The 19949-nt window shown below is 43.0% G+C and overlaps 1 protein-coding gene across 1 annotated transcript in view; it reads left to right on the top strand.

The window, feature by feature from the left end:
* Window positions 1-19949, top strand: part of DNTT (DNA nucleotidylexotransferase) — a 137922-nt gene that overhangs the window by 58175 nt on the left and 59798 nt on the right. Inside the window, exons 4-7 of the mRNA XM_079978454.1 lie at window positions 1348-1518; window positions 2200-2271; window positions 9425-9548; window positions 12538-12670. Coding sequence (XP_079834580.1) covers window positions 1348-1518; window positions 2200-2271; window positions 9425-9548; window positions 12538-12670 — 500 coding nt within the window. The remainder of the gene's footprint in view (window positions 1-1347; window positions 1519-2199; window positions 2272-9424; window positions 9549-12537; window positions 12671-19949) is intronic.

The following is a 19949-nucleotide window of genomic DNA, read 5'->3' on the forward strand; positions in this document are numbered from 1 at the left end:
GTTTACTGAACTGAGACAGCACATTATATTGTCCACTGAGAACAATGGCTGCTAAAGGTCTGTGTAGAAGACAGATCTTTGGTTGAGTTTTCTTGCTTTAATTGTAAAAAAGGGGTCGAACAATCAAGATACCATTAGGCTTGTCAGATGTTATTAGATAAGATGTGACAACACTCTTAGGCCCATTGGAGGACCAGTTAACACAAAACCACGGCCATGTAGTGGTAAATTTTGAAGTGAAGGTGAAGGAGCTAATAATGAAAGCCCCCCTAACCCCATAACCACAGAGTTCAAAAATGGAAACAGCTGTGTCAAGCCATTATTTATTCACTCCCTTCCCAAACAGCAATACTACAACCAATGTATTAGTATCAGAACAACGTCATTCTATGTATAGTTTCCTTGGGAGTAATTTCCACTGAACACAACAGTGCTCACATAGGTTTGACTCATAAAACACATTGAGCTTTAATGAAAGGTCTTCAGCTAGCTGAAATACAGCCTATAACTTTTTGTTAGAAAGTGCCCATCATCTTGCAAAGAAGTGTTTCCATTTAAACTGCTAGCCTGAAGTTGGAACCCTATCAAAGAAAAGGAAAGAAGTACCCAGGCTGTGCTTGTTTATATTCCTCATTGCCTTCGTTGGGCACTTCCCTGGGCACCTCCAGACTACGTATTACCATTTTGTGGGAGGTTTGTGCAGTTAGTGGATTAAAGCACTCTTTTGTCCTAGCAGAACAAGCCCACTTTAAAAAAAGAAATGGACTTTGTGTGGTTAGGAAAATGATGCGGAAATGAATTCAGCGTGAATGCTCCTTGCCATATAGCCTTCCTGTAAAACAAACCAGAATGCATGCTTAATAAAGACAAGAACTGTGAAAGCAGATCAGGACCAATGCTCAATATATAGGAGCCCCAGATCAATTTTTGCACCTACTGACTCTTCCCCCTCACCCGCCATTTCCCCCCTCAATTGTTTTGAAGAAACAAAGATGTCACACCATGACATACTTGACAAAAGAGGATTTGGGCAGATTTTTCAGTATTACAGAAACTGCAACATTTCACCTTTCCTGCCTCTGGTGTTTTGGTCAAATTGGTGGTGATATGTCACCTAATGCTCTTTAGGTCAAAAAGCCACAAAGCAGTTCATGGAAAGGTCCTTTTATTAAGTGTACCTAAGAGCAAAATGTCACAGACAGTTACTAGCTACGTTACATTTACTGCCATCTAAGGAAGTCTGTGCATCAGCTTGCAAGTTTTAAACTTTCTGTGTATGGAATGTATGAGTGTCAGTTTTTTAACAACTCATTCTCTGCTTCTGTCCTCATTCCTTGCCCCATCAAGGATGCGTTTGAAGTACTGGCTGAAAACTATGAGTTCAGAGAAGATGAAGGGCATTGCCTTGCATTTAGGAGAGCTGCCTCTGTGTTGAAATTTCTTCCTTTTGCTGTCGTTAGAGTAAGTGATGTTGAAGGATTGCCTTGGATGGGAGAACAAGTCAAAGTGATCATAGAGGTAAGTTATAATGCTTTTAAAAACACACACAGATACATTGTCTTTTTAGTGTTTTGATTGATGTTAGCAGAATTGTCGAATGAAGGTAGAAAACAATTAAAGAACATATATTGTGGGATGAATAATAAACCCAATTAAATGAAGGCTACAAATGCTGGACAATGCATTTAGCGTTAACTTGATTCTGACCAAGCTAAGCCTCATAGAGCAAAATATATATAGGAGACTTAGTTTGGTCAGAATTGAGTATACACTTCCAGAGTTAATGCCCAGGCTTTTTAGACTTGTCTACCCATGTCCTATCTGGAACCAAAGGGGGGACATTGTTTGCCAGCTATAGAATACATTGGCATTATTTTCAGCTCTCCTGACCCCACAATTTAGACTGCAGCCTTCAGGGGTGCCAACTTGGCCCCGCAACTGTGCAGCATGCATGGCCCTGGCACTGAAATTTGTGGGTGCCTGGCCCCTTCATGGGGAATTTTGTGGGTGCTTGGGCACCCATGGCCCATAGAGTTGGCATCTATGGCAGCCTTCATCTTAAAACAAAACTGCCAAGCTTTTAGAAGTTGAGGGTGGTAAGTTTGTAAACATGACCTCATCAGACTTTATTCTCCTATAAACAAACCCCATTAAAAAACCATTCTACAATAAAGATCTGTATGCATCTCATATATACAGGATATAATAGAAGATGGGGAGAGTCCTCGAGTGAATGCTGTGTTAAACAGTGAAAACTATAGATCAATAAAAGTAAGTCTATTTTGCTCTTGTCTTTTTTTGCACATAGAATTGATCTTCTAGCTCGCCCCCCTAATGTGTTGCCTTCCTTTCCATTCAATGTGCACAATCGCTTGGTTTCAGACATGAAGGGAAATCTTATTATTTCAGTCAATGGATCAAATGAGAAAATGACTGCTTAAGTGTACATGTTCTCTCTGTTGAAACAAATGAAATAGCTTTTACAGGCAAAGGAGCATCACATATCTATTAAAGTTCTCAATCCTGTAAGAATTACTAGATGGAAACTATAAGAAAACAAATATTAAATGTTAATTTAGATTATATATATATATATATATATATTTCCAGTACAGTATTTCAATGCCACCTTTCAGGGCCAAAGTTATTCTGAGGTGACTGACATACAAAGTTAATATATAAAATATGTTACAATGAATGCTCAAAGTCTGGTGAATTTTGACATTTACACATGAATCCTGGCATCAAAGAAGAATTTTATGACTGTCCAAATTATATATGTCAACATTTGTACAACTGAGCAACATTTTCTCTCCTCACACATAGAGGTTAGTTGGATTTGGAGGAAATGGATATTAAGAAGAAATTGAGTATGATTTCCAGGTTTTTTAAAACATATATTTAAAAAAATTTCAGAACAATTACACCACACTTATTTTCCTCATGTAGAAAATGTAGATTGTGAACAGTTTGTGGGGTGGTAATACAGCTGTGAAAAAATGACACACACACACATGTAACAGAATTTCATTCTACAAATAGTTTACTACAACCAGAAACTGTAAGTAGCATTGCATAGCTTGACATCAGAAGAACGAAAGGAGCAAAAAGATAGAAAGGAAGATGCTTGGATCAGAGAAAAAAGAGAAACAAACAAGCACTAGCCAACTCACAGGATGCGTTACAGCCCCACCTACTGTTGGGAAGGAACAAAATATGTTCATAGACAGTATACATTGATCAGTAGTTTTTGTTTTTTGTTTACCTTTTCTGACCAGGAACTCACCTTTAACCCAAACATGCCTTTGGGGACCCATTTCTTAATTTTTAAATCATCTATCTATATGATGGTAGTACTGCAACCAAGACTCACTTTATATCAAGCTATCACTTAATAATAGGTCCCAACCTATGGACTGAAGACCAATGATCTGAATCGCTTTGCACATTGTAACTTCTTCTGCATCCCTTTTCAATGGTAGGTGTACCATTCTTCTGTAAATTCCAAAGCACATCTGCAATCTTTTCTTCAGGTGGACAATACTGAATGTCAACAATTTCTTGTTAATGCCTGATAAACCTTTTCGGACTCTTGATTGTGCTTGAACACTGATATTGGTTCAGGTCTATCCAATCTTAAATTTAATCTAAATGGCTTCTTGATGTGCTTTTGCACCTGCCACATATTATTCTTCCATTGAGGGAGATGCATCAGTTGCGTCCTTTCAACTGGTCCAGCTAATAGTTCCTTCCCCATGTTGGTGGACTTGAGAGTGGTGGCACCCCCAGCCTAGTCAGCCTCCACATGTCCAATTCTCTTTTAATCTACAGTTGCTTGCAGTTGCAATTTCATGTGGATTTTTTCCCTTGGCTACCATATCCCTGTTTTCACTGCATTCCAGTCACTTTGTGCTCTGACTCTTCCTGCACAACATCACTGCAGCTCCAGATCTAGCCCTATAGATGTAACAGCATCAGTAGTGGACAGTAGACTGGGCTGGGCAGGGTTGTGTTGCTAATCAATGCTGCATGTTGCTGCCTGTTACTGAAAGGATGACAGGAGAGGTTGTTGTGTGGAGCTTGAAGTGGTGCCTACTTCATCCTACTTCTATGGTGGTTTTCACTTTGTTTGAGTACCTCACTTGAGCATTCATCCTGATTTGTTCTGCACAAAGCTTGCATGGAGGTTCTGTGATGTCTGCTGTTCATTGAGCAATGGTTCTGATTTGTTTGTGTGGAAATTATATGACTTTCCATCAATCCATTGTTGTTGTCCCACACTTTCTAGCACATTTCCCCATCAGTTTCCTTGCTTTTTTACTTGTACATTGTAGTGCAAGGGTGCCAGAGTACCTGAATCTACTTTAATTGTGCAAACCTAAATTTGCTGGTATGTGATTGAATTCCTCCCACAAAATAGTTACAATCTGGAGTGGACCTTTGTATCTTTTCCAAGCTGAAATGTCCCAGTATCATTGCAATATTTTTGTTTCCAATTAAAGCTCCTGTCCTCCTTTCCTTCCATCTGGATGCTAGAGTGATTTGTGATGTTTCCCAGGTCTTTCATTTCAAAATGTTGATTTGATTTGCATATTATCCCATTGCTTGTCTCGCTTTTGTTAAAAGCAAATCATTATATCAACAATGTAAAAGCAGCCCACGTATGCCCATTTATTCTCCTGTTTTCTGGAGTGCAAGTTTGGATTGGTTTTACCTTGTATGAATCATTCCTTGGTAAGTACTTCATTTATTTTCTCATTCCATGCTCCAGCAGCCAGTTTAATTCCATAGACACTCCTTTGAGGTTTACACATGAGGTTCTTGTCCTTTAATTCCTTTAAATGGGGTGGCTGGTCCATGTAAGTGTCTTCCTTTATGACACCAGGCAAGAAGGCAATATTTATGCCTAGGTCCTTGATTTGCATCCCCCTTCTGGCTGCCACACTTAGGAGTGCTTTTATAGTGATGTGCTTTACAACTCAGGTGAATGTTTCATCATATTCTTTGGCCACAAATCTATAAACGGAACACCTCTTCTGCACTGCATATTATTTTAAATGTCCATTTACATCCTGTAGTTTTCCGTCCAGGTAGCAACAGGGTGAGCATCTATGTCTTATCATTGTGAAGGTTTTGGTTCTCTCCTGCTGTTGACTCTTTCTGCTTCCTGGCCTCATTGTTGGGCAGATTTGAGATTACTTTGCAACGAAGGGAATGCGTAATTGAAGAGTAAATATGGATGATTACCAGAGAAGCGGGAGGAAGTCAAAAAGTTTAAATTGTTAAAATATGGAGAAAAATGTATAATTGTGTTGGAAAATTAATAAAAATGATATGGAAAACAAAAGAGATTACTTTGCAGGATGAAATTTCAACATTTTCCCTCTCTTGGCAAAACCTTTGGCTGTTCCAGTTGAACACCAGGCACCCATTGCCATGCTAGTTTTGCAGGGCCAGTCCAATACATTTTGCTGCCTGACAGGAGGAAAAAGTATCACCCCTTGCAATTCCAAATCCAGCAGAAGGCCATGGCATGGTTCTCTAGTGTTTCGTATCCTGTTCCTGTTGATAGGCTTTCACTTCCTTTCCTTTGTATTCCTCCTATTGCCTGTGCAGAGTATTTGCAGCTTCCATTGAAACTTGTTTCTGGGTGCTGCCATAAGCTCTGATAATTTTTCAAGCATCTCGTTTTTCTGCTTCACGAGAGACATGACAGTGTGCCTGGAATAGTCTTCCATGAAGGTCACCAGGTATTTGCTCCCACTTGGCATGTGAGTCCTCTTGGGTTCACAAATGTCACTGTGGATACTTTCCAAAGAATGAGTAATCTTGCTTTGGATGCTTTTGGGAAGAAGGGTGCTTTCACTTTTATACAGCACATGCCCTACACTCCAGTGTCTCCTCGTCTCCTTTGCTGAATTTTGTTTTGTGAACTCCTCTATGGCCCCTGGAGTTCTCTGTCCTAGGCACAAGCAGGTGCTGAATGGTATTTCAGCCTGCTTGTTCTTGTAAATGAATTTGTACAGGTGTTTGTTCATAATTGACTTCTGATTTTTGTTCTTCTGGTAATGGCCTCTTACCTGGTCTGGAAGGTAGGCGGTGGTTGCAGCCCAGCACGGCAGCCCCTCACACAGCTGATGGTCAAATTGACTTCACCATGGTGGCCTGCCATTGGAACGCCTCCCCGGCTGGCTGCCATCCTGATGTTGGAATTTTCCCAATCAGGGGCAAGCTGAGGGTGGGAGTGGAGCCTGGGTGGTGGACCTGAGTGGAGAAGTCTTCACTCTGGCCTGCCTCCAGGAGCTAAAGGCTGACTGGACCCAAGGATGGCACAATGGAAATTTACAAATTTGTGATAAGATGTACAAAATTCATACTAATCTGAACATCAGGTTTTGGGGAGATGTGCAAGTTTCTCCATCCCATCTTACTGAAGGTGCAGAAAGCAGAAGCACAAGTCATCAGGATTCATTTTTACTTGTGAGTAAGTTTAGTTGGCTCCTTTGAGACTAATTTCAAAGGAAATTTCTTTGTCCTGAAGCGTAGGTGCAGGTCAAGCTACTCACTAACAGAAAGACAGTTATCAGTGAATCTAACTTGACTCACAGTTTTAAAAGAGACAATATTCTTTAGAGGAAGAAAAGTTTTTAATTTTGTTTCCTTTTACTATCATTGATAGCCCATTTTTTATATAAAAAAGAAAACCATTCTAATCTTTAAACAAGAACTAATACAACTTATTTGAATCCTCTAGATCCCATTAAAACACTGCTAAGCAAACAAAGTACTAAAAATTAATAGATAAGAATCTAAATAATTTTTGAAAAATGAGATTACAAAATACAATTACTCTTCCTTATAAACAGAAAGCTGTCTACAAAGAGTAGGTAATTTCACTCTTTATATCTTAAATGTCGAGTAATATGTATTTTAAATTGTCCAGGATTTCCATCCCCTTCGCTTCTTTATCATAATTGCTTAAAAAAATAGTCTCATTAGAAAGACAAGATAAAATTAGCATGGTCCATGTTTCAAAGACTGCACTCACTAGGAAGAGAATTATAATGGGACTTTACAGACAGTTCTCAAATCAAATGAATGGCTGTGAAGCATTGAGGAAACACCACATTGATAAAATATATATAGAAGTGCATTGTTCATGTAGGATTCATATCTGGAAATGTTTGCTGCACTTCACTTTTCCTATAAAAATATTACTATAGCAATTGTCAATTAGTCAAACGCATTATTTGGAATAATCCACCAGGACTTTTCTCCTGTAAAACCTTCAGAGAATGGAAGGAATAAGACTCAGACAAGGGCATGGATGTGCTATTGAATAAGTCCTGTTCATTTCTGTAAGACTTGCGCAGGAGAAGCTCCCAGTAGGTAGTGCCTATTTCTGGCTACCTAGCCAGAATATCTGATCTGAATATGATGTTTCTTGAATATCTGATAGAATCATAGAGTTGGTAAAACTTTTGTGGCTAACTAGTTCAACCCTTCCGCTCAGTACAAGACTTGAAGTTCTCGTACATAAGTTAGTGAGTTTTGTTTATTTAATTTATAAGTCACTTTGCACAGCAGACAGTCCTGAAGTAAATACATTTGGTCCAGTTCCGTTTACTAGTGCTTTGTTGTGCCCAGAACTGTCATGGAATTCTACTCAATATTGATCCAGAGTAGATTCCACTGTATAGTTAGCAGAGTAAAAACTTAAACATGTTGCAGGATTCCCAAAAATTAGACCAGAGGCAATTATATTTCATCCAGCAGAGCTTTACTGCTACTGAAGACAAATGAGCATAATGGTCACAAATTCAATACCTTCAGGATTGGCACTGTCCATAAGAAATCCAGTTGCAGCATACTTAACTTAAACTTACAATACCTTATAATAAGCCTAAACTTTAACACTCAGCATGCTATGTACAGTGGTACCTTGGGTTACAGACACTTCAGGTTACAGACACTTCAGGTTACAGACTCTGCTAACCCAGAAATCGTACCTTGGGTTAAGAACTTTGCTTCAGGATGAGAACAGAAATCATGCGGCGGTGGCGCGGTGGCAGTGGGAGGGCCCATTAGCTAAAGTGGTACCTCAGCTTAAGAACAGTTTCAGGTTAAGAACGGACCTCCAGAATGAATTAGGTTCTTAACCTGAGGTACCACTGTATAGAACACCACACCAGAAGGAAAAGAGAGAGAAAGAGAAAGGAGAAGGATGATGATGGACACATGTCTTGGTTAAACAGGCCACAACTTTATTGGAAGCAGCTTACATGGTGAAAAAGCAGGTGAGACACCTGAAGACTCTGAAAACTGGTGACACGAGAGATTTATCTCCCAGTTCACCTTCTCAGCATGCGCAGGAAAGAAGACTAGCTTGGGGCAACCCACAATGTAGGCCTTTCCTGCCACACCCACAGTCTGATTCAACATCCAATATATCATCAATATTAGGTCTTTGTTATTGCTATCCCTAAAGAAGAAAAACCAAATGGCCATTTCATAAAGCTGAAGATAATTTATTTTAATACATTTTATTAAATGAAATTAATAATAATAATATTAATATTTATACCCCGCCCATCTGGCTGGGTTTCCCAAGCTACTCTGGGCGGCTTCCAACAAAATATTAAAATACAACAATTCATCAAATATCAAAAGCTTTCCTAAACAGGGCTGCCTTCAGATGTCTTCTAAAAGTCAGATAGTTGTTTATTTCCTTGACATCTGATGGGAGGGCATTCCACAGGGCATGTGCCACTACTGAGAAGGCCCTCTGCCTGGTTCCCTGTAGCTTCACTTCTCACAGTGAGGGAACCACCAGAAGGCCCTCGGTGCTGGACCTAAGTGTCCGGGCAGAACAATGGGGGTGGAGATGCTCCTTCAGGTATACTGGGCCAAGGCCACTTGCATATCTTGATGATACTGTCTAAACACCAAACCCTTCCCAATGTTCTGTCTGAGCAAGCATTGTAGCTTGCCAGATAGGACAATACTCCTTTTCCTCTCCCCCCCATGTGCTGTTCTGGGGGCTTTTCCAACACCCTTGAGCCAATGTCAAAGTGCAGGGAAGGGGGCACATGGGAGAGGAGAGGGGAAAAATTGCCTCGGCAGGGCTTCCATTGGCGAGGTGTATTAGGAGAATCCTGTCCCAAGAGTGGCAGAAAGGTTTGACGCTGGAAAATCTGAAGATCTGCGTACAACAGCATTAAGAGTGTTTGTCATCTTCATAATTCATGGAATCCTACCAGACATGAACTCTGTGGTCATCATTTGCAATGGAGTTGGGGCAATGGGGTTGAGACTCTTTCCTTTGTGCTAAAATGCCAAAGAGGGAAACATGGAAGCATTGTTGTCCACAGCTATCCCAAAGCTCCCCAGCTCATTAAACTGAGCATCATTCCATTCCATGTAGCTCTTCACTTCTGTTTTTGGAGTGGGACTGAAGACATCTGAGAAGTGGTACAGGATGGGTTTCCGGACACTGGAAGAAGTAAAATGCGACAAGAATTTAAAACTGACAAGAATGCAAAGAGCAGGTAATATCCTGTTACCATGGAATCTAGGTTAAGTTTTGAAAGCAGCATGAATCAGAATAGCTATTACTGATGAGTGTAAAAATATGATCTATTTCATCCACATATGTCTTACATATTTATTGGCTATTCACAGAATATGTGATAAAGCTGAATATTTTTTTACCAGAACATGCTTGTTTTGAAGATCTCTATTTCCCATGATAAATTACAAGGTCAATCATCCTAGGTAATATAAAGAAAACTCTCCTGATTGGTTTTAGGTTGGAAAATGAGATGTTTCATATTTTATCTCAATAAACATTCTCTTGATAGGAAGCATTCTCTTGTTAAAATGAAATAAATTAGTATTGCCAACAAATACTGTTCTAAGCCACAAAATAACTGCACAAGAATCACATAAATTGGATTTTATGCTATAAATAAGTCAAATTCTGTTTCTTTGGTAGCTCAGTGCTCAGAGAGAATGTGCCATTTATTTGTTTTATTTGTCTCGATGATAATCTTCTCTTCTTCCCTTCCATCTTACTTAAATGTTCACTTTTTTCTTCAGCAAAATCAAAACCTAACCATCAGTCCTTCAATGCCAACCATGAACTAGAAAATAGAGTTCTAGATGAATTTATGCCAAAGGCCTAGCCTCTGGAATTTTACAATATCTGTCGGTTCAGTTTTCAGGAAGAATTATAAATGAAACTTCATACTCAAAACTGTTTGACCATCTCAGTGGGTTACCTCTCATTTTGCATAAAATATCCAAAAACGTATACTTTTTACATAATATGTACAACAATATAGACTTATTATTTGAGGCCTTCTGTTTCAGTGGCCCTTTGGTTTCAAAAAGAAGCAATTTTTGGATTGAGTTTATTCTGTATGAAAACTACGGTAATCACTGAACAATTTCAGCCCCTATCTTCCCCTGTGTGTTCTGCCCCCCAAGGCTCCCTGCTCTCAAATGTCGCAGGCAGCTCTGTGGTCTTCTAAACCATTGAGCCTCTTGGGCTTGCCAATCGGAAGGTCAGTGGTTCGAATCCGCATGATGGGGTGAGCTCCTATTGCTCTATCCCAGCTCCTGCCAAGCTAGCAGTTCGAAAGCACGCCAGTGCAAGTAGATAAATAGGTACCGCTGTGGCAGGAAGGTAAACTGCATTTCCATGCAGTCTGGTTTCTATTATGGTGTTCCATTGCACCAGAAGCAGTTTAGTCATGCTGGGCACATGACCTGGAAAGCTGTCTATGGACAAATGCTGGCCTGAAAGTGAGATGAGCACTGCAACCCCATAGTTGCCTTTGAGTGGACTTATGGTAACCATCTAGGGGTCCTTTACCTTTCACCTTTACATAAACTCTGTAGTCCTGCTTTGTGTTTTCAGTGTTGCAAGACTCCTAGAGCATTATCTGAACCATGGATCTCATGAGAGTGCCAAGTGCAAGTTCCTTAACCAGAGCTACCCATCCATTTCCTTTCAGATACTTATTCCTACGCTGCCCCCATCTCACTTGTAGTACAATAGGTACAGATAGCCACATTTCCCCCTTAACTGGAAAAATCTCGTTCTTCAAGATTTCACTTTTCTGTTTTGAAAACAAGGATGGTCTTATTGTAGTCGACATCATTACCTATATTTTTACATCCTCTTTTTGTGTGGATGGGAGGAAACCTCATGGAGCAGGTTGCATAATAATAATAATAATAATAATAATAATAATAATAATAATAATAATAATAATTTATTTATACCCCGCCCATCTGGCTGAGTTTCCCCAACAGTATAAAGTAGCCAATCAAAAATAATCAGATAGAACTCTGGAAAAGGACAAAACCTGAATAAAACCAGGCATCACTCTTAACAGTGCAGTCCTATGCATGCTTGCATACCAAAGCAAGCATCATTGAATCCATTGTACAGTGGTACCTCGTTCCGGAGGTCTCTTCTTAACCTGAAACTGTTCTTAACTTGAAGCACCACTTTAGCTAATAGGGCCTCCTGCTGCTGCCGCACCACCGGAGCCCAAATTTCTGTTCTTATCCCGAAGCAAAGTTCTTAACCTGAAACACTATTTCTGGGTTAGTGGAGTCTGTAACCTGAAGTGTATGTAACCTGAAGCGTATATAACCCGAGGTACCACTGTATCTGGAAACAAACTAACACACTGGCACCCAAAGAATAGTAACGTCAGTGCTAAACAAGTCTTTTTTTGGTGAAACTTTCCAAAGACAAAGATCACTAGAGAAAACTCTACCCACCCATTCAATATAGGAAGCAGGGACTTGTAGAAAGGCTGCACGGCAGATCTTAACATCACGGCAGATTTGTGTATTTGGATCTGAGCCTCCTGAATGAGGAAACCTTCTGGGATAGGCAGATTAAAATATTGTAAAATGATTGACCCTGTGGAGCTTGTGTATCTTCCAGTGATGTTTAATGGAGCTTTTATTTTGAAACAGAGGACACGCAGAATTGTCACATAAGAAAATAAATAGTTTCCTTTAAAATAAAACAAAATCTTGGATATTTCCTTTCCCCTGCATTCTATTTAAAAATATATATTTTTTCCTGGTAAAATGTCTGTATTTAGTTGGAAAATGCCACTCATTTAGCATAGGATCAAAATCTCACTGACTCCTGTCGCTTAGGGGAAATTTCTTGCAATGATATCACTACTATGCAGGAAATTTGACACACATATTTACATTCATGGAATATCAGCCAGCTTTTGGTTAGAAAACAACAATGGTGAGTGAACTGTTAGTGAAAGTTATTTATTGGCCTTGGTACATTTCCATAATATATTATGATCATTATTCCAAGCCTACGAGGTAGCTAATTTTTAGCTTAGATGGCAAGCAAAGACTGACAGTGAGTTGAGCAAAATCCAATTAGTCCCTGCTTCATCTGGGACTTGAACTTAGGCCTCCTAGATTTTCAAGCTTAATATGTTGTCCACTAGACTATGCTCATTATACCAAACTTAAATTGCTTTTCAGGATTCCTGCATTATGAAGACCTTGTTAGCTGTGTATCTAAGGCAGAGGCAGATGCAGCAAGCCTAATTGTTAAGGAGTCTGTGCAGAGATTTTCCCCCAGCGCTTTGGTAACTTTGACTGGTGGTTTCAGAAGGTATGTATAATGAACCATGGGCCTTTTGGCCACCTTTGATTTGTGGGACACCATGTCCCAAAGGGTGACATGGGGGGTAAAGCTCTCTTGGGACCAATCTCACATATGGTCCATCCTCCAAGGCCTCAAGAAAGCTTTCCCTGCTCCAAAAACCAGGTCATTAAAAGCTTCCATGGCCCAGGTGTCTACTGCCCCTACTGCCCATAGGGTGTTGCATTTGTGTTTTGGGGACCCATCACCACCCCGATTCCAACTGCCTCCTGGAAAGAATTCTCATCCTCTGTACGCATGTAGCTATATCACTGTGGGGATGGGGAGGGGAAGACTCAGCGGAGGTTGAGGGATGGGGACAAGGACTCTGCAAAAGGGCAGTTGAGTTTTTGCACGTGTTCACTTAGAAAGCTCACATAGATTCAACCAACCCTTTTGTGGCAAGCAGCAGGAAGCTATCACGTCTATTTTGGCCCTCAATCTAAATACCTAGCAGTGTATAGAAGCAACACGTACACCTGTCTCAGAGGCAGGACAGATTGAGGGCAACACTCTCGAAGCAGCTCTGAAGGCTGGAGTGACCTCTTTGAGACAGATATGTCTATTGCTGCAATGTTATATTTTATTCAGACATGTGCGTGATTCCTAGGATTGCTTCTCTGTTATTTAAATGATTTCTCCCCTATATTGCTTTTTTGACAAGGGAATACAGACACTACTTAGTAGCCTGATAATCCCAAAAGTATTAAACTTCAGGAAAATTGATCTGAAGCCCAAGACAGTTTGTTAATGGGTGGATCATTGTTTCCTAGTTGTATTAGAAAGAGGGGCGTGTTTTCTGTAAATCTGCTGTCTTATCAGCACAGTGAAGACGTGATTGCTGTTTGTTTTTCTGTTTTGTACCTTTTGAAGTACATTTATATGAAAGTGAAGCATATATTACTCATCCAACTTTCTTCCCCAAGGTTCTCACACATGCCACATCAACAAAACATGACAGCAGAAGCTAAGATAGTTCTCTGCAATCTGTTCAGCCCATGTGTTGCATTTTTATATCTTGAGATTTAACTGTATATCTCTGCTTTGCAAAGAGCTGAGTTTTAGCTAAGTGTTTGTCAGAGATGGAAATTAATGTTTTGCCAGTTGTTCCATGGTGGTACTGACCTGTCATCTTGTTTGTGGTGAAGAAATCCAGCAATAATTTCAGCACTGATTTTAACATTCAACTACTTTCCATGCTATACTATTCCAAAAGTGTCATGTTAATTGTCCCTAAGTAGTGCTGAAGTATGGTTCCTTTTCTGGCCAACATTTCCTTCACATGAAAGGTCACTCCAGAGAGGCAGAGACTTCAGGTGATAAGATAAAACATGGCTAGTTCTTCAATCAAAGGTCACTGCCTTTTAAAAAAGGAGGGAAATGGGTTATTGACAGTAATCTGACACATTTTTTTTTTTACATCTTTTCACATGAGTCAGCTATCAGGCCACACTGCTCAGTTCAGAAGCCACAAAACTTTTCAGCAGAGGCAATTTCTAACCAAACCAATCATTTCTACTTTCTTAAATGCCTACATACAAAACAAGCTGGTTATTCACTGACCTGAAGTGAAATGCAGCTTATGTCAGCCACAGGTTAGCTCTTATTCATAACAAATAAAATATGGCAAGCAGATATGAAACACAAATCTATGGACAGTAAATAACACCAAAATAGATTTACATTGAAATATAATGCCTTAATTGGTTTGTGCATTGCAGCCTAAGTCAAGTACAGAAAGCAAGCAGGTTCAAAGTAAATCTGAATCTATAATAATAATAATAATAATAATAATTTATTATTTGTACCCCGCCCATCTGGCTGGGTTTCCCCAGCCACTCTGGGCGGCTTCCAACCGAGATGAAAAATACACTAAAATGTCACATATTAAAAACTTCCCTGAACAGGGCTGCCTTCAGATGTTTTCTGAATGTCAGGTAGTTGTCCATCGCCTTGACATCCGATGGGAGGGCATTCCACAGGGCGGGCGCCACCACCGAGAAGGCCCTCTGCCTGGTTCCCTGCAACTTGGCCTCTCGCAGTGAGGGAACCGCCAGAAGGCCCTCGGAGCTGGACCTCAGTGTCCGGGCAGACCGATGGGGGAGGAGACGCTCCTTCAGATATACTGGACCGAGGCCATTTAGGGCTTTAAAGGTCGGCACCAACACTTTGAATTGTGCTCGGAAACGTACTGGGAGCCAATGTAGGTCTTTCAAGACCGGTGTTATATGGTCTCGGCGGCCGCTCCCAGTCACCAGTCTAGCTGCCGCATTCTGGATTAGTTGTAGTTTCCGGGTCACCTTCAAAGGTAGCCCCACGTAGAGCGCATTGCAGTAGTCCAAGCGGGAGATAACCAGAGCATGTACCACTCTGGCGAGACAGTCTGCAGGCAGATAGGGTCTCAGCCTACGTACCAGATGGAGCTGGTAAACAGCTGCCCTGGATACAGATTTGACCTGTGCCTCCATGGACAGCTGTGAGTCCAAAATGACTCCCAGGCTGCGCACCTGGTCCTTCAGGGGCACAGTTACCCCATTCAGGACCAGGGAATCCTCCACACCTGCCCGCCTCCTGTCCCCCAAAAACAGTACTTCTGTCTTGTCAGGATTCAACCTCAATCTGTTAGCCGCCATCCATCCTCCAACCGCTTCCAGACACTCACACAGGACCTTTACCGCCTTCCCTGGTTCTGATTTAAAAGAGAGGTAGAGCTGGGTATCATCTGCATACTGATGAACACCCAGCCCAAACCTCCTGATGATCCCTCCCAGCGGCTGCATGTAGATGTTGAAAAGCATGGGGGAGAGGACAGAACCCTGAGGCACCCCACAAGTGAGAGCCCAGGGGTCTGAACACTCATCCCCCACCACCACTTTCTGAACACGGCCCAGGAGGAAGGAGCGGAACCACTGTATGACAGTGCCCCCAGCTCCCAGCCCCTCAAGACGGTCCAGAAGGATGTCATGGTCGATGGTATCAAACGCCGCTGAGAGATCCAGCAGAACTAGGAAACAGCTCTCACCTTTGTCCCTAGCCCGCCGGAGATCATCAACCAGTGCGACCAAGGCAGTTTCAGTCCCATGATGAGGCCTGAATCCCGACTGGAAGGGATCCAAATGGTCCGCTTCTTCCAGGCGTGCCTGGAGTTGTTCAGCAACCACTCGCTCAATCACCTTGCCCAAGAATGGAAGGTTTGAGACTGGGCGATAATTGGCCATCGTGGCCGCATCTAGAGATGGTTTTTTAAGAAGCGGTTTAATAACCGCCTCTTTCAGCGGGTCTGGGAAGGCTCCCTCACGGAGGGAAGCATTCACCACCCCACGAAGCCCATCGCCCAGTCCTTCCCGGCTAGCTTTTATAAGCCAGGATGGGCAAGGATCCAGGAGACAGGTGGTTGGCTTCACTTGTCCAAGCAGCCTGTCCACATCCTCGGAGGTAACAGATTGGAATTGATCCCACACAACTTGACCAGACAGGACTCTAGCACTCTCCCGCCCCGGCCCTGCTCCCACGGTGGAGTCTACTTCTTCCCGAATCTGAGCGATTTTATCTGCAAAAAAATTTGCAAAATCATTGCAGGAGAACATGTGGCCCGTACTGGGCCCCGATGTTACAGGTGGTTCCGCTAAATTGTGAACCACCTGAAAGAGTCTCCTGCTGCTGTTTTCTGCAGATGCAATAGAGGCAGTGAAGAAAGTCTTCTTCGCCGTCGCTATCGCCACTTGGTAGGCTCGACGTTGAGCTCTAACCTGTGTCCGGTCAGATTCAGAATGGGTTATCCGCCACCGGCGCTCTAGCCGTCTCAACGATTGTTTCATTGCCCTCAGATCCGTGGAAAACCATGCAATCGGAGAGGGCGCTTCGGAGCCAAACAGTCAATAGCCCTGGTTAACTCCACATTCCAGCGGGCCACCAGGGAATCGACTGAAAGGCCATCAACATGGGATAAAGCATCCCCTACCACTCTCTGGAAACCATTTGGATCCATTAAGTGGCGGGGGCGGACCATCCGAATCGGTCCCACCTCCCTGCAGAGGGGATGGGTCGCAGAGAAGTCCAGTTGCACCAGGAAGTGGTCTGACCATGGCACTTCTTTCGTTTCACTTTTACTTAGTGTCAGATCACCAACATCCGTAGAGGTAAACACCAGGTCCAAGGCATGTCCGCGGCTATGGGTTGGGCCAGACTTATTCAGGGACAGCCCCATGGAGGCCATGCTTTCCACGAAGTCCCGAGCGGCCCCTTGTAAGGTCGTGTCGGCATGGATGTTAAAATCCCCTAGGACGACCAAGCTAGGTGTCTCCAGGAGAACATCCGCCACGACCTGAAGCAGCTCGGGCAGGGAATCCTTGGTGCAGCGGGGAGGTCGGTACACCAAAAGGAATCCTTTACTGCCCCTATTGCCCAACTTCCAGAACATGCACTCAGAAAACTGGGTCTTCCCAATAGGACGCCTGGTGCAAACTAATGACTTCCTAAAAATCACTGCAACCCCCCCTCCCCGCCCACATGACCTGGGTTGCTGTGCGTAAGAGAAACCTGGTGGACAAGCAGCGGCAAGGACAGGCCCATCTGCTTCATCCAACCAAGTCTCTGTTACACATGCCAGGTCAAGTCCTCCATCCATGATCAAGTCATGGATGGCAGTGGTTTTATGAATCATTGACCTGGCATTGCACAGCAACACTTTCAGGTCACGTGGGTATCCCTTGCTGATTCTAGTATTCATCCGGTCAGGGCCAGACCCGGAGGCAGGGATAGTCCTCAGACAACGACTAAACCTGCCTCCTCTGTAATGACATGGTCTGGTCTTAGCGTAACTCCTCCTCCTACCCGTGATCACTGAGATCGGTTGTCCCAGTGCATTCCCCCCCGTGAAACATATCCCAGCCATTTTGTGGGCTGGGGCCCATTCCCTGGCAGCCCTGACCCCTCCCCTTAAGAACAAAATAACCCCTTTAAAAAACAACAAAAAAAAAAAAACAACACAAATAAAACAATACAAACAAAAAACAATAGAAATTATAAAAATTACAAAAACATAAAATCAAACAAATTCCCAGGCCCAATAAACATCCACCCCACCCCACCCCACCCCACATACAAAAAATTCAAAATAAAAATTTTAAAACATTTTCAAAGCACTCTGCACCCCTCCAGCAGTAACAGCAACTGTCCTAGTGAGGCCCGTCAGGCCCTGCCCTGGGCCAGGTGGTAAGTGGCAGGAAGGAGCAGGGCCCTCAGACACTCACATACAGGAGAGTCCTCCTGGGCAGCAGAGTCCAGCAGTCCTTTATAAGGCTTCAGGCCCCACCCCAGGCCAGATGGTGAGTGGCAGGAAGGAGCAGGGCCCTCAGACACTCACATACAGGAGAGTCCTCCTGGGCAGCAGAGTCCAGCAGTCCCTGTGAGGCTTCAGGCCCCACCCCAGGCCAGATGGTGAGTGGCAGGAAGGAGCAGGGCCCTCAGACACTCACATACAGGAGAGTCCTCCTGGGCAGCAGAGTCCAGCAGTCCTTTATGAGGCTTCAGGCCCCGCCCCAGGCCAGATGGTGAGTGGCAGGAAGGAGCAGGGCCCTCAGACACTCACATACAGGAGAGTCCTCCTGGGCAGCAGAGTCCAGCAGTCCCTGTGAGGCTTCAGGCCCCACCCCAGGCCAGATGGTGAGTGGCAGGAAGGAGCAGGGCCCTCAGACACTCACATACAGGAGAGTCCTCCTGGGCAGCAGAGTCCAGCAGTCCTTTATGAGGCTTCAGGCCCCGCCCCAGGCCAGATGGTGAGTGGCAAGAAGGAGCAGGGCCCTCAGACACTCACATACAGGAGAGTCCTCCTGGGCAGCAGAGTCCAGCAGTCCCTGTGAGGCTTCAGGCCCCACCCCAGGCCAGATGGTGAGTGGCAGGAAGGAGCAGGGCCCTCAGACACTCACATACAGGAGAGTCCTCCTGTAGAAAGCTATGTGAATAATGCACCACTTCACAATTCTCAGGTGAAGTATTAATCTTTCAGCTGAAGTCATTGGAACTTACTCCCCAGAATGCATGCTTACGATTTCAGACTTGGGCCATAATTCTGAAATCACTTATCTAGAACTAATCACTACTGAAGTCAGTGGACTTTACTTCTGAGTAAAGGTAAAGGTAAAGGGACCCCTGAACATTAGGTCCAGTTGTGGCCGACTCTGGGGTTGCAGCGCTCATCTCGCTTTATCGGCCGAGGGAGCCAGCATACAGCGTCCGGGTCATGTGGCCAGCATGACTAAACCGCTTCTAGCAAACCAGAGCAGCGCACGGAAATGCCGTTTACCTTCCCGCTGGAGTGGTACCTATTTATCTACTTGCGCTTTGACATGCTTTTGAACTGCTAGGTGGGCTGGAGCAGGGACCGAGCAACGGGAGCTCACCCTGTCGTGGGGATTCGAACCGCGACCTTCCGATCAGCAAGCCCTGGGCCCTGTGGTTTAGACCACAGAGCCACCCGCGTCCCTCTTACTTCTGAGTAGACGTGGACAAATATGTCATTGTTGTTTCTTATTTTTCCAGTCCACATTTCCATACCAGCTTGTGATTTAAAAAAAAAAAACACCGTCATGAATATTCATTAGTATTTCAGTGTGAATCTCTCCTAACGTACATATGTTTCATGGCATTTTGCCTAATAATACACTTTTTTTTCAAAGCAGTTTCCCTTATTACGATGTATTTGTGTAAATGAATTTCACTAACATATGCATTTTTGTGCAATATTTGCCCCAGTATATGCACTTTTGTACACATTATTTGACTGGAGAACTGCATTGCAAAATCAACGGGAGCACAAATTTTGAAGGCTGACTGTGCTTTGCTTTGCTTATTGTTTCAAAAAGTACGAATTAGGCTGGTTTGCCTTTCAATGCAAACTGAATCTAATCTCCCCCTGCCCTACTTATGAGTAAATGTGGTTGGGATTAGCCTACATGAAAGTTGTACTTTTACTTGTGCATGTGTAGTGGAAATAAAAACCCAGCTGAATTTCAAATGTTCTTTCCCCCCCCTCTTGTGATTTGCAACTTTTAGCTTGTGTGTGTCTGGTGTACCAGGCTGGGAGATGATAAAAATGCCTTTCAGCAATCACACTTGTATCTGGGTGATTTTTGAAAAACAAATGGCAAAGCAGAAAGTCTTGTGTAAATTTAGAACAGCTGTGATAAAAGACTAAATATATCTCCTGTTTTTCCACCCACACCGTCAATGGGAATGCATTTTATTGTTT

Source organism: Podarcis cretensis (assembly GCF_951804945.1).
Source record: "Podarcis cretensis genome assembly, chromosome: 5".
Lineage (NCBI taxonomy): Eukaryota > Metazoa > Chordata > Lepidosauria > Squamata > Lacertidae > Podarcis > Podarcis cretensis.